The following is a 16,117-nucleotide window of genomic DNA, read 5'->3' on the forward strand; positions in this document are numbered from 1 at the left end:
TGGAGGTGCTGTTGTTGCTTTGGAGACAATAAACGACTTTCATTCTCCCTTGACAGCTCAGTCTGTGCCATGGAGCTCTCTCCTCTGGCACTGAAGGGACCTCCCTGGCATTGGATAACCCCACCTCCTCCCACTAAACCAAGGAAGAGGGGGTCTGTGAAACTTCCAGAGGAAGATTCTCAGCAGAAGGGCTCAGCTCCTGGTCCAGGGCTTGAGTGAGAGAACTCCGATAACCATTTGTCTCTTCCTCCCATTCATCGTCATCTGAATCCTCAGGGAAGGCAGCACTTTGGATCCTTCCCATTATCTGTACTAGAAGAAAGGATTTTGTGGCATGTGGGGTTTTTTCATGTAAAGTCACCAACTAGACATCTTGAGCCGAATAGATGAATATAAGTGTTGTCTGGGGCAAAGACAGCACGACTCGAGGCAGGTTGAACTCAATGGGAAGGCGACCAAGAGCAGAGCTCGAGCGCTTCCTTTTATTGAAAGCTCAGGATGACAGTTAATCATTACAACGACAGTGTAACTTCTAGCCAATTACAGCAGTGCAGTCCCATACAAGGTGATGTTTCCTGTAACGTCACACCCGGTCACTCCTTAAGACATCCTCCATAGCCCACGTGTTGTTTTGCCATGCCCTCTGTCCATGCTCCAAGCACATGTCACTCTGTAAACACCCCCTCCTAGTTCCCATTGTGTTACCCTCCTTAGCTTGACCCATCTGGTTTGTCCTGATTCATCCAGTTCCATCCAGATCCTCCTTGATCCTTCTAGCTCTGTTGTGACCTGTTGCCCTGCTGACCTGAGCCTCTGACCTGTCCTTCTTCCCATTCTGACATTAGCCGGCTTGCCGTGCTAATGCCCACACTCTCACAGATCGGTGTGGCTTGCCAGCACCAGATCTCAGTCATTCCCACACATGCAAGCACAATTTCCTCGTGTAATCCCCACATCTAAGCATTTCATATTGACCTGAATAGATGAATGTAAACATTTCAGGACTGTAAAGATACAATAGAAAGGCAATATCATTGTTGGATAGATAAGTAGTCCAACATAAAACAACAAATTATTAATGGAAGGGGCTACAGAAGTTGTATATGGTAGAAAGCATGTCAGGTTTTTTTTTAAAAAAATCGTGTATATTGTAAGATATTGTAGAGTTTTCCTCAACTGACATTATTTGTAGTGAATTTGAGGCTTTTTAATGCTTCTTAATGTACCTATGCATTTCATATTTGTAGAAGTTTCTGGCTACAAACCCTAACTTAATAGAGGTCACTTTCCATTCTGTTGGAAAGTTTTATTGTAGACTGGTGTACTATAACATAATAGGAGAGAGAAATTAAACATCAGAGCCTTTTGCCACTCTGTTGTCTAGCCTTTGAAATCATTGCCATTGAAATGAAACAAGCTAATTGGCTTTGGCTTTGTGTACTTGCTCCTGCTGGCCACATGACCTGGAAGCTGTCTGCGGACAAACACCAGCTCCCCCGGCCAGTAAAGCGAGATGAGCGCTGCAACCCCAGAGTCGTCTGCAACTGGACTTAACGGTCCACTTTACCTTTACCTTTACTTGCTCCTGAAATGTATGGCATACAATCATTAGAAAATTCTTCGGGGGTTTTCTTTTTTAAGGGTGGGGCAGAATGTAAGAAAAATATCAAAGTTCCCAGATTCATGAAGTCTGGAGACTGCCATTGCAGCTAGGGAGAATAGGAAATTGAAGAGTCACTTAAGCAAGTGGTTGTATGGAGAAAATGCATCAGGTGAGAGTCTAGAGAATGAGGGAGGGAGAATATTAAGGTCTTTGCTGGCGTGCCACATTCATTCTGTCCTTTGATCAAATAATCTGATGATGAGTTTATCAGATTTTAATCAAGTTGTACTATTTGTTTCCCACAACATGTTACTGGAGTGAGTCTATCTCTCACCTAATCTTATTTCTACTTCCTGCCTCTATCCTTGCTTTTCTTTTTCTTCTGTTCCCTCTGAATTCCCTACTGTCTCACCCCCTTAGTCCTGATAATGTGGAACCTCGGGTTGCGGACGTAATCCATGACGGAGGCACGTCCGCAATCCGCAGCGCCGTGTCTGCACACACGCGTGATGCAATTTGGTGCTTCTGCACACGCACGAAGCGCAATTTAGTGCTTCTGCGCATGCGCAGCGGCGAAACCCGGAAGTAACCCTTTCCGGTACTTCTGGGTTTCCCGTGGTACGCAATCCGAAAATGCGTAACCCGAAGCGTCTGTAACCCGAGGCACCACTGTACCTTATTGTAATTAAGCCAAAATATTTGTAATAATCACACATTTGACCCTTGCTTCCTCTCCTCCCCTTTCACTTCAACATGTCTCTTTTGCATTGTAAGCCACTTGGGATTGGGGGGGGGGGCTGTTGCATCTGTTCTGTGTAAAGTGTCATGTACACAGGATTCAAGCTCAGCTGGTTTTTTCTCACCTATTTCATCACTTGTATCCAGGCAATGGCCCAGGAACTGAATAGCCTCTCCTGATTCAAAACTCGTTGAGAAATAGAACTAAGTGTCATCGGCATATAAGATAGTCCCCTTGGGCATTGTTCATCCCATTCCTTTTGTACGCTCCTGATAAAAATCACATATCTGGTCAAATGTTACCCATTCTTATTTGAATAAGTTTTCACGTGTTGAAAAACAGGGGAAGTTGCATGAAGATTTTTTCCTTTTGCAAACAGTGTTTCATCTAGTGCAATTTAGGGGGGAGGGGGGAAGGGAGAGAAATGAAATGTAAGCGTTGACCTATTGGAAGTGCATTCCCTTGACACATTCAGAACACACATGCAAAAATGGTGATGGTTCAGAGCAGGCCTTTTCACAGCTTTCTCTCCCCCTAGCCTCAAACTGTCCCCCTTATTCCTAGCAAAAGTTAAGGCCTTCATGTTTATGTTGTGGAACACCCTGAGATCTGTGGGTGAAGGGTGGCATTGAAATGAAATGAATAAATAATCAATCAAGTAGCCAATCCAGATTTTGGCTACATGGTGATGCCACTATGAAAATACTCTGGAGTGAAGGCAATGCCATCACCCACAAATCGTCACCTATAAAATATTCCCTACATGAAGGACATAAGCCAGAGAACTATGCCACCGCGCCCCTGACTGGCTGACTTTCTTCTTCTTCCTAGGTGTAATTCTGCAACATGTGATTGACACAATAATTACAAATTATTGGTGGATTTATACTGGACCATCCATGCACCATTCCACTTCATTAGTTGCTCTACAATGATGCCCAGTGTTATCATTTCAGTCTGGAAGGGTGCTATAGTGCAATACAAGCAGGACAAGCCACTGCCTGATTCTACCCCCCCCCCCAAAAAAAGTGTGAAAATTGCAGTATTTCAGCAGGAAGCTACAGGACATTAGAAACGAAGCAGTATGTCCACCCCAAGACTTTTATAGGCACAAACAGTATTGAAAATGTAATCGCATATAACTGCCCTGACACCATCATGAGCCCAAATTATCATGTATAGACTGTAAAAAGACATCTGAAAGGTCCCTCTATCAGGCTAGTTTTTAGAAGGGCAGCATGCTTTCTTTTCTAATATGGGGAAATACTTTAAATGTGTTTTCTCTAATCTGAAGTGATACGGTCCTTAGCTTTTCCTTTCAAATGAAGAACAATGCAAATAAAAAGTACCTCAGATAGTTTTCTTCTTTTTCCCCTGGATGTATGTGGCCTAATTTGTTTTGCATAGACTGGTAGGCTATCAATGTTCTACGAGTGCTGTCACAGTATTGTATAGAACAGCTCTTGCACATTCTGGTGCTTGACAAACTTATTTGCACAGTTGGTCACTGTGTGCCAATTCAAACTGTCAAGCTGCACAATGAAAGGGAAAGTTACGTGAATGGGACCCAAGTCTACTGCAGGCTAAAGCTTTTGGCATGGTAATAGATACTTGGAATAATAAATCTGATATGGGGTTATCTGTGTTTTAGTTTGTCCACCTTCATAGGCTCCTGCTTCCATTTGCATTGTAGCCTTTAATGCCCTGCCTTTTATCATTATAGCTCCAGATGTGTCCTGGACATAGTGAGTTTTCTAGGGTGAAGCTATCTCAGGTGTATCAATAGGTCTTGAAATATCACAAGACATTTCCATTTAAACATGAAAAAGCCACCAAAATCTTGACTCCCAATATTGGTGTATTGTAGCAACAATTTCATAATTAAACTTTATAAATCTACCTATACATAGGTTGATGTACTTCCTACTCGCTGATCCATCTTCAGCAAAGGTCATCAATGAGGTGCCAAATGTGTCCAGGTGACCTTTTATGAGTTGCACCTGATAACTCTGTCACTTTGTCGAAAACAGGAGCTAGCAGCCATAACTTCCAACTTTGTATTTCATGGATTGGCTACTGCAGGGCACTATATATTGGGTCTGTCCCTGAGGACAGTTCTGAAGATTCACAAGCTGCAGCCCCCACCTCTTGACTGTAGAATAAGTAGTTGCACTTGAGTAAAAGTAACTCCAAGCCCAAGTAAAGACTCTCAGCATTATCAGATCATCATGTTATAGTTCCAGATATTCCAGGCTTGTGATGAGGGTTGTCTTGAAAATGAAGGTTCCACTATATCTGTCACAAAGGAATGCCAAATCTTATTTAAAAGTGTCTGGAGCTTCTAGTAATAATAGAAGACATTTCTGACATTTGCAAAGGAGTGGGATACCACCTGCATAATAATTTTAAGGAGTTTTCTCTTAAGAAAACTGTAAAAAAAAATCTAAGGCAGGCATAGGCAACCTCGGCCCACCAGATGTTTTGGGACTACAACTCCCATGATCCCTAGCTAACAGGACTAGTGGTCAGGGATGATGGGAATTGTAGTCCCAAAACATCTGGAGGGCCGAGGTTGCCTATGCCTGTTCTAAGGGTCATGATTCCCAAATTTTATTCCAATCCTTGGGAATAATTTATGTGCCAATATCTAGTTCCTATTTTTTTAAGGGGTTCTTGAGATCCGTGAGTTACATTAAGCAATATAGAGTACAAATTAGAAAGGAATCCTTTGCCCTCTGTACCAGTAGTCTTCCTCCTCCTGCCTGTTGAACTCTTCTGAAGAAACCATGATATATCAGAGACTGGGGAAAGCGGGTAGGAGCTGGCCTTTTTCTGAAGTTTTAGAATATCTTTCATGTTGAGATTCACCAAGCTTTTTCCTGTCTATTCACCTTTATGAAGAAATGAGGGTTGTTTTTGTTTTGTTATACTAGTATTATGTCGCAATTTCTTTGGGGTGGTTGTTTAGGAATCATTTTGTCTTAAAATGGACATCAGTTTCAATACTCAGTTGCAAAGCTGAAGTGTAAGGACTAGGTTTTTCTTTTCTTTTTGCTAAATAGCTCTACAGACCCTGGTCCCTGGAGAACAAAATCTGCTGGTTGTCCTCCATTGCAGACAGAAGGATGTAATGAATGAGGGCAACACAAGCAAGGCTTGTGGGTGGGGTGGGAGTATCGACAGGAGGGTTGTGGTTTGTTTTTTCTTCAAGTACATGCAATGTGAATCTGAAGTCCATAGTCATGGATTCTGGTATCATTTACATTGGATATGCATGGCGCGTATGTTGGGGAGGGGCTGTGGGTATATGTATTTTCAGAAACTGAAATTTAGGTTATCAGAAGCCCTTTAAAAAACCCTAATGTTTGAAATGGCCTTCCCTTACCCATTCCTCACTTCTCTTCGGTGTCTGATGAATAGAAATGAGAGTCTACAGAATTGGGAACGGCCTTTACCGTAATAGTACTGGGTGAAGGGGAGAGAGACAGAGAGAAGAAAAGGAACCAGTACTTTGACAGATTGTTCATTAAATGTTCTTTTATTGAGAATTATAAAAACAAGGTGCTTAACACTGCTGGGTCATTAATGTGATACATTAAAAGGTTACTGTCAAGATAATTTTTCAGTTCTGAAAATTGACGGTAAGGGTTTATGGACAGTGCTCTTAATATTCTGATTTAGAAGATAAGGTATCTTTTAACTTGCCACTTGACAAAATCATTATGTTGTTATAAGCCTACTCGTGGAGGGTGTGATTAATGTTAGAGCATAAATAAAACCTTATTTGAAGTGGGGGAGGGCAGAGACCTGGGTTGCTTATAGCAAATCCTAATTTAACAGATGTTGACTTGTGGACAATATGGTGATGTGGAAATACTGAGTGACAGGATAGTACAGTATACAATTAACCTTGTTTAATTCTTTCATTGTCTTCCACCTACAGTGTGGCATTTCAAATCCACGCTTCCTTTCCAATAGAATTAGGGGGAACCCCTTTGCTGATATTAATTAGCATTTGTGATACAAATAGCCATCTTTTGGGGTATTTGTGAGATCTCCATTTTTCAAAAGATTTTTTTAACTCCTAGAAATGTGCTGGTAACACATGGATGGGAAGAAATAAGAGAAACTCTCTAGCAAGCTCTGTGCATAAAACGAATATTGCATCTTGCACACTCCTGATTCCCCTGTATAAACAGCTTTTGACATCTGTCTTTATAGTTTTTGAGGAGAGGAAGACTTTGTTAAAAGAACCATTTTTGTATAGCAGTCACCATTTCAGACTTGCTTTACCTGTAATATGAAAGCAGATGGTCTGCATGTCTTTTGAATATTTATAACTATCAAAAACAATCTCTTGTTATTCACCCTTAGGCTTATGAGATGTCAGGACTGTTCTAGTTGGGGGGGGAATCATCTTGGGTGTTTACAGAAAGAGGATTACATTGAGCTGAAATGACTATACATTTTCCAGTTTAATATTTGTCCATCAGCTGTTTAATCGTATTTAGATAATTGTGTAAATAAGTTGTTGTAGCCCTTGCCCCCTCTGCTGATAGAGCTTGAAAGCTTTCAAGAACGATGAGCCAGTTATATAAATGCTTCTTTTTCAGTTCTAGTTTAAACAATCAGAAAGGACTATGAAAGTTCTGGCTATGATACTTTTGGGAGGGCATACTTTTCACATGCAAAAATAGACTAAATATCTCTGTTCGTGCAGTCATCTTAGAACATCTGTTCCTTAAGTTGCCTCTTAGGTAGACAGCACTTTTTGTAAATTAGTAAGTATCTTCTTTGATGAAGCTGTTCTTGGTCTTCTTTACAGATATGTAAAAAAGTATACTTAAAAATGGCGAGTGGGGGGGGTGGGGTGGAATTTGGGGACAGTGGAGGATAAATGGTTTTGTGACCTGAAGCTGAGCAATCACAGATAACAGATTTTGTAGTGGCTGGTTGATTTGGCAGCAAAGCATGAACAGTTTTGGTTTAGATGATTGAATTGACCTGATTAACGTTGTTTTTACGTTGCTTCCCAGAATGAACAACAATGCATTTTTAATCATAAGCCATTTACGATGAGAGAACCTACAGGTCATAGTTAAGAAAGGCCACCTATAATATGCTGTACTGGTTGATGAAGATTGGATCAGATATAAAAGTACACCTAGGGTGTACTTTTCTTCTCTTGTCTTACGAATAAACAAAATATATAAAAAACAGACGAGAGACCTGAGGTCCCCCCCTTTAAATCACAAAATGTTCAGTATACAAAATTACTCAGATGCCATCTTTTCCCATATTATGCGAGGCTAGGATTCAGAATGTAGGATACATTTTAAAACTGTCTAGATGAAGCAAATATGAACTTGGATGGGGGTGGGTGGGAATCAATCCCTATTGCCACATAGTTATGGAAGAGATAATTATAAATAATGTATTTGGCTGTAAAAGAAAGCTCAGTCTGTGGCAGATGGTAGCATCCCAGTGTAGTAGGGCTTTTGCAAAGGTGGCACCATTTCAGATCAAATCTTCATCAGACTCTCAGAAAAAGAACTACAAGTACTGTGCATGTATAAATTTGGGTACTTTTTGATCTTAGAGACACATATGAACTCAAGCAATTTCGCAGTGGATGTGCAGAGACACAGAGATCTGTCGGCAGTTTAAATTGTCGAAAGTTTTCCTTTCCCAGGAAAGGGCAAAAGCTGTTACCAGGCCTAGATAAACCTTTCTGTGACACTATAACTCGCTATATTTTATGTTAGTTCTTTTTCGCCTGTATTTTAAAGCTTTTTGCAGCCATAGGCAGTACAGAGAAAATAACTGAAAATACTTCTTTGCAAATCTTTTTGCCAACTAGCAATATTTAAGTTAACTTTGGAAGTATTTGAAGCAGAAAGAAAAATTGTAAAAGCTAGCTACAGAAAAAATTCAGTGCAAACCTTTAAATGTATTGCTGTGTTATATTCACTTGGGAGTTGTATATTTGAAAGATAATATATATATGAAAAAGTCCTTTTCATGTGAAATTGAATGAACACAAGATTGCCTTGCAGAGAGCTGACAACAGTAATCTTTTAGCTGTCTTTCTGATATGATACTTAGCTAGCATGTGACAACAGGATTGACAGCCGTCTGTCATTTTATAGACTTGAAAAGTCCCACATGTGTTAATTCTCATGATGTCTTTATCTTGGCACTTCGATTTTGGACTACCATGATTTCTGCCTTGTGCCATTGCTTCAGCATACATAGTCCTTGTACTTTTTTGATCCACCTTTATAGATTCATAAAGGACAGGTAGCATTACAAACAAGGTAGTTACTGATCATGCCCCTCTGGTTCATTGTAAAAGTTATGATTAAGGAAACTTAGATGGATTGTCACCCATCTGTAAGGATGGGAAGAAGGTTTAATGTACTGTGCCACACCCAACAGGTAAATTATGTTGTCCTCTGAAGGCGAGGGTTGCAGTTGCAAATCAGAGGAAAAAATGCAACTTCACTTTAGTACCTGGTATAACAAGCTCAACCACTATCTCTGTTATGAGTAGAGGGTGGATCCATTCAGATTCATCTTAATGTATTAAATTGATATATTTCATTGTGTATGTTAAGGATTATTTCTTATTGAGTCTGAAAACTAAAAATGGCACTTGATTAGTGGGGGAGGTAGGGGATAAAACTATTCTAGAAAATTATTCTTTATAGAAATACTATTAGAATTTTAGGTTTGCATAATAAAATAATACCAAATGAATATGATGCAAAAATTGAATCTTGTAGCTTCCTTCAATCAGACTTATAAGCAGATATCTTTGACCATTCATTATAAATTCTTCCAGGTTTGCCATTTTTTTCCTATGTGGGTGTACCTGTGTTCACATAGTCATGTGAGAAGATTGTGCAAACTTAGATTTTGTTGCATTTTCTTTCCCTGGAAGCCTCATAATATAGCAGCTTTAAAATGTGTCAAAACAAAACTTTACATGATGTTTAACACAAGGGAGAACGTGTGTTGTCTTCCATTAAAGTATGTTTGTGTGGAAAAACAGCCCCCAGAGGGTCAGGGGCTAGATAAAAATATGACATAATTTTTGCAAGCGATGCTATGCTGGTATTTCTGTCAAAGATACTGGCACAAATAGCAGGGATCTAAAGAATTAGAATCCAATATGGTATTGAGTCTTAAAATATTATCTATCAGGTAATTAAAATAATGTCTTTTGTTAAACATCTCAATAATACAGATGCTTTTGCCCTCCTTTTTCAGAGTATGATTTCTTCCATTGTGAACAGCACTTACTATGCAAACGTCTCGGCAGCAAAATGTCAGGAATTTGGGAGGTGGTATAAACATTTCAAGAAGGCAAAAGATATGATGGGTAAGCATAAAGATAAGAACTGAAGTAATGGTGACTACTTGTTTATGATTTGAAACACTTTAAGCTTACAGTCATACCTCGGTTTAAGTACGCTTCGGTTTGAGTACTTTCAGTTTAAGTACTCCGCAGACCCGTCTGGAACGGATTAATCCACTTTCCATTACTTTCAATGGGAAAGTTCGCTTCAGGTTAAGTATGCTTCAGGTTAAGTATGGACTTCCAGAACCAATTACACCCATACTTCGGGTTAAGTACGCTTCAGGTTGAGTACTCTGTGGACCCGTCTGGAACGGATTAATCCACTTTCCATTACTTTCAATGGGAAAGTTCGCTTCAGTTTAAGTACTCCGTGGACTGTCTGGAACAGATTAATCCACTTTCCATTACTTTCAGTGGGAAAGTTCACTTCAGGTTAAGTACGCCTCAGGTTAAGTACAGACTTCCGGAACCAATTGTGTACTTAAACCGAGGTACCACTGTATTCAAATTCTGGAAACTTGGACATGTTTTTGCTAATATGTACAAGAGATGAGAGAAAGTTTTCCTTCTCCCGGAACACCTTTTGTGCAGTATAGCCAAGGAAGAGGAAGAAAGCTGTGTAACTGCTTGAATGTTAATAATGTGTAGTTTTAAAAATTAGTATTCATTAATATTGGCATACTGACACCTGTTAGCTTTCTCAAAGTTTTAGAAATAAAAAAGGGAATCTAACATTTTGAATACTGAACACATTTCAGATTTTAAATCTATCATGTGGCCATAATAGCAGAAATAATAATAATGACCATATGTTAAAATACTGGTTTAAGAAAATAATCTTTCGATTTAAGAAAGCCTAATTTCACCATATTTTTTTGCTCATGGTTTCTCAGTGAACCCTGTAGCCAAAGGATTATTTTGCCTGCATTGTATGTATGCACCATGATTATCCCTGCATCTCCATTACGATATTCTCCTCCACATTACAGGGTTTACTGAAACATGGGGTTAAAAACTTTTGAATGTGCAAAACACCCTGAAGTGAAATCAGAAGTCAGTTCCTATTTGAAGCTTCATGTTTCTATGAAGTCAAATCAGAGTCCAGTGATGGATATCTATAAATAATAATAATAATAATAATAATAATAATAATAATAATAATAATAATTTATTATTTATAACCCACCCATCTAATTTACATATACATTCCAGGTTAAGCATTTGCAGAAAAGATCAGTACAAAAAAACGTTAATGACTCACCTGTGACCCTTCAGATTATTTTAGATGCCAGCTGCCATAATCCCTGATCATTGACCGTGTACACAGGAGCTGATAGGAATTGGAGTGTAACAGCATCTGAAGGGAAATACGGTAGTTATGCCACCCCCCTGGCCATTTATCTAAACATTTGTGTGCTTTTTCTAAAATAGGAAAAGCATACCATAAAATTCACCAGAACATCACATAAAACCACAACCTGTACCAAAACACTAATTGGATTAAGGCCCATCTTTATCTGTGCAAGACCTAGTTAGACAGGGATTAGGATGTAACGTTTTGCCAAAATATGCTTTTATTAAATTATTCTACTCTTCTTTTTTTAAAAAAAAGTTAAGCTTAGATAGTGAAAATATAATAGATTGCTATATAAAAACGCTCGCAGCCATTGACCTGCTCTAAGAAGGAAAAGGGGGTCAGACTACTGGTGAAATTCATGCATGCATGCTTACTCTTGATGACTGCCATATTAAACGATGTGATGGTTTGTGTGTGGTGAGACAGCTGCCACAGATAGAGTAACACAGAGAGCCTTCCTATCACTTTGTGCCAGATTTTTAGCCACATTATTTTTCATTGGAGGCTGCTCACACTTTTAACTGCAAACCGGGTGGTGTGACATCAAGAGCCCTTGTTACAGTTCTTAGGCTGCAGTCCTATTACACAATTACCAGGTGGTAAATCCCATGAATTCATTGGATTCATGAGTAAGGGTGGGGCTTACTTCTGAGTTAGGACTAAACTGTAAATAGCACTGCCATTTCTACTGCTATTCCTCCCTAGGAATGGGATTATGGAAAAATGTGCGTGAAAACGGGTTGCTGTTTATGACCAAGTCTGCAGCACCTGTCAGCCGCTGCTAGCAGAATGTCACAAATCAGCACCCCACAAAAGCAGAAAAGGCTGCCCAAAAGGCTGTTGTGGGCAGTTTGCAGCCTGATTTTCACAGGAATTTCTTAACAAGTTTTTCCGTACCCAGGAATGAAAACAGTGGCTATTTAAAAAGTGATGAGGTGTTAAAATATGTACACAAATGTACAAATGAGGCCTGTGTTAACTGAACCACAGTTTAATATACAGAAATCACTTGTAACTTCCATACCTTCCGAAATAAATACTCTGGATTCAGCATTTATTTTCAGTTTTGTTCAAGTTTTTAAAAAGCTGTCCGATGAACATTCAAATGATGGAGCTTCGCATAAGCTTTTGCTATGTATTCTCAAAACCAGATGTGTATGGTTATAGTATCCAATAAATTTTGAGAGACTGTTGCAGAATTTCATTCCCCATATTTGCTGTGCCATTAGAAAAGAAACGTGTTTTCTACCACAGCAAAAGGGATTTGCTGGCTGTTCTTTTAAAAACAGCATTGCATTCACTTTTCCAAATGCTAATAATAATAATAATAACAACCATGCTAGCCATTCTAAAACTACTGGCTGGAATGCACCCATAAGTTAATATTTGTCTAATAATAACAATAATGATGTAACTTTAAAGAAAAATCTTTAAAATACACACAGTTTTTTTGGGGGGGGGGACTTTAAATAGTGAATGTAAAAAGGAACAGGCCGAATACAAAGGTAATTTTTATTGTAATATATGAGAGACTCAGTGTTTGTAAGCTGAAGCTTTACAGAACTGGCAATGCCAATTGCCCTCTTCTTGGGAGTAAAGAGCTTTCTCAAGTTTTCCAAGAGCCTATTGGCATCCAGCAGGTGCCTTCACGATGCTTTTTAAAGCATCTGCTAAAATCAGTTTTCTTTGGAACAGACTTTTCTATCCAGATATGTAGAATGTTTGTTTACATGTGTTTTAATATTTTTATCTTATCTTATTGCTGCTATTAATTACTATTTGAGTATTTTAAAGAGCTGTTTTTGCTGATCATTTTATTTTGGGGGCTTTCTTGTAATCCGCTTGGAGATTTTTCTTTATAATAAATTGTATTAAATAAATAATGCATTGTCTAGAAAAAAAATACAGCTGGGAAGATGCTAGCAATGTTTTATTGGCAATGCTCTGTAATCAAATAGAGAATAATCTTCTCTTGAAGATTATCAGCCATGCTGCTATATATATATGTGCTTGTAAAACATTTCATCTAAGTGTAGTATCTCTCTTCCCCCCCCCCTACTGTAGCTGAAATGGATAGCCTTTCTGAACTATCCCAACAAGGTGCCAACCACGTCAACTTTGGACACCAACCAGTCCCAGGGAACACAGCTGAACAGCCTCCATCCCCTGTTCAGCTCTCTCACAGCAGTCAACCACCTGTTCGGACCCCACTTCCAAACCTGCATCCTGGACTTGTATCTACTCCCATTAGTCCTCAGTTGGTAAATCAACAACTGGTAATGGCCCAGCTGTTAAACCAGCAGTATGCAGTGAACAGACTTCTAGCCCAACAGTCCTTAAACCAACAGTACTTGAACCATCCTCCTCCGGTCAGCAGATCCATGAACAAGCCGTTGGAGCAGCAGGTCTCAACTAACACAGAGGTGTCTTCCGAAATCTACCAGTGGGTGCGTGATGAATTGAAACGAGCAGGAATCTCGCAGGCAGTTTTTGCACGTGTGGCATTTAACAGAACTCAGGTTAGACTTTTCTTTAAAAAAAAAGCAAGATAATTAATTATTATTATTATTGCCATCTCCCCTGTTCATTATTCTATTATTTGCACAAACTTAGACATGCCATGATGGATAAATGAAACATTGGTAGATGCAAAATTGGTAGCTTCTAGGAAATGTACTAGGAAATTATAACCACACTTAGCTGGTTCTCCTGTGTACCCCTCCCCCCTTTTTTTTACTGAGCACCGGGTTTGGAGAAGTAAACAGTTAAAAAGTACAACATCTTAAAGACCTTTAAAGCACACTTTTAGTATAAATAGTTTCTATTATTCCCACACTTTGGAATATAATTTAAAATTACACAACAGTGGGCCGATAGGCACATTCAGCCAGAAGTAGCTCACTTCAGTCATAAAGTGCTTCACATCTATAATGTCTACACTGCCTAGTCAATTCACTTCTTGTTTAATGGGCACTGGGCACTGACACTTACTATGGCGTTAGTCGTTGTACCTGTTATGCTTCGGTTGCAGACTATTAGGGCAACTTTGAAAATTGACAATTAGTGATGCAGCAGGAGATGATGTTGCTGCTACATCTCCTGCCCAGTGTCATCTTGGATGTTGTGTAAACTTGAGAGAAAAATCCAATAAAAGAGTAGGCAGGAGATGAAGCAATTGCAACCTCTTCTGCTGCACCAGTAGTGTTAAAGCAGGAACCTGTGTCCGCCACAATACTGTTGGACTCCACTTTCCATCATTCCTGACTATCTATTTGCTATGCTGATGGGAGCTGATGGGAATTGGAAGTACAGCAAAATCTAAGAGGGTCTGCTCCCTGTGTGTTGAAAGAAAAGGGTAGATTCTGCATATTGCAACTGGCAGCCCTAATAATCTTTTCCACTGCCATCCTTGGGTCCACCTCCCCCAACCCACAGAAGCCGAGAAGTGTTCATGAAACATTTGGAACACAAAAATAAATAGCAAGCTTCAATAAGGTTACCTCATCATCCTGAAGCAATGTTCTGGCATTTTGTGACCCCCAACAAAGAAACCAAAGGAGAGGAAGGATGGACCAGACCAGATCAGAGACGCCAACCAAACAGGAGAGATATGAGCACACAAAATGGTGCTACCCATAAAAGGGACCAGTGAATTATGATAGACATACATGGTAAATGGTAATACGTGATATCAAAACATCGTATGTAAACAGTCATAAATGGCAAAAAATGGAGATCACAGATGCTTAATAAAAAGAAAAGCCAATTCTTCCAGCTACTGAAATATCTGCCCTGGAGACAAACCCTGCAACGAAGGGGGAAAATGCTAATTTCACAAAAACTTTACCAGTTCCAATGGGAAACTGTTGCATTTCGATTTGGATTCTTCTTCTTTGATTTCATGTTTGTACCCCACTTACCTTTTCCAAAATGAAGCCCAAAGCTTTTAACAAAAACATACCAAAGTAAAAACAACAATATCAAAAAACCGCAACCAGGCAATATGAACAATTGCCTTAACTATAAAAATGCTGCAGTAAACAATCAATAAAAATTAATTTTCAGTATCTCGGGCAGCATCAGTTCAATTAATAAACAATGCAAAATTTATAAACTGAATCAATAAATGTTGAAAGTACAAAGATTTCACTAAATAAGAAAGGGATAGCACAGCACATACTTTCATCAGAAATACTTAAAATTAATTAGAAAAATCTTTATATACATTGCAGCACTGTTTTGGTCTTTGTAATATACATCGGTAGCTACAAAATAAATAGAATAATTATAAAAGAATTAGAAAGCATATGAAAGGCAGAGCAGGGGGATCTTCCCGGAATGCTCAGTCACTCATTCGCAAACTGCAAATAATTTCACAGCCAAGCTGATGGTGTCCTTTTCTTGAAAACCTAATAAACTTATTCAGTAAAATAAAAATCTGTGTAGAATATACATTCTAAATATATATTCCATATATAAAATTAAAAAATATATGGAGAGGGCAGGAATGAATTACCTCCCCCCAAAAAGTTAATAGCCCATTTAAAGTGATGCCACGTTCTCCATTTGAGTGTTCATCTTTCCCATTTTTGTGGGTGTACAGTACCTCTGAACAATAGTCTGTTTCATTAACTTCTTTCCCTTTTTTGGGTAGTCAGAGGCTGCATGCTTCCCCCTCTGCAGTGAGCTACCAGAAATGGCACATACCCTCCTTACTACAAACAAACGTTGTTTCACCAGTATGGGCACAAAATACAGTCACCAACCTCATGCTGTAGGATAGCGGTGGGGAACCTGTGCCCTTCCAGGTTTTATTGGATTTTGCCCCCTCCCCCAGGCCCAGCTTGCATTCCCAGTGGTCTGTTGAGTTGTAGTCCAACAACATCTGGAGGGCCACATGTTCCCCATCCTTGCTGTAGTAATCTCTGTAGCCTGCATCTGTGAAGATTTCAGGAGCAGTCTTGATGCCAGATTGCAGCGTGCCAGAGGTATGGTTTTTAATTTGGCTGCTCATTCTCAAGTTCTGACACAACAGCCCAGTTGTTTCTAAGGCTC

General features: G+C 39.3%; 1 protein-coding gene across 19 annotated transcripts in view; it reads left to right on the forward strand.

Annotated features, from left to right (window-relative positions):
• The window catches only part of SATB1 (SATB homeobox 1), a 116,705-nt gene that overhangs the window by 46,914 nt on the left and 53,674 nt on the right, over positions 1–16,117 (forward strand). For 17 of the 19 annotated variants that reach the window (XM_035128727.3, XM_088654339.1, XM_035128721.3 and 14 more), the window contains 2 exons: positions 9,615–9,726; positions 13,127–13,581. In XM_035128727.3, coding sequence (XP_034984618.1) covers positions 9,615–9,726; positions 13,127–13,581 — 567 coding nt within the window. The remainder of the gene's footprint in view (positions 1–9,614; positions 9,727–13,126; positions 13,582–16,117) is intronic. The other 2 variants (XM_035128726.3, XM_088654334.1) reach the window with 1 other exon arrangement.

The sequence above is a fragment of the Zootoca vivipara genome, chromosome 11, assembly GCF_965207765.1.
Source record: "Zootoca vivipara chromosome 11, rZooViv2.hap1.1, whole genome shotgun sequence".
Taxonomy (NCBI): Eukaryota; Metazoa; Chordata; class Lepidosauria; order Squamata; family Lacertidae; genus Zootoca; species Zootoca vivipara.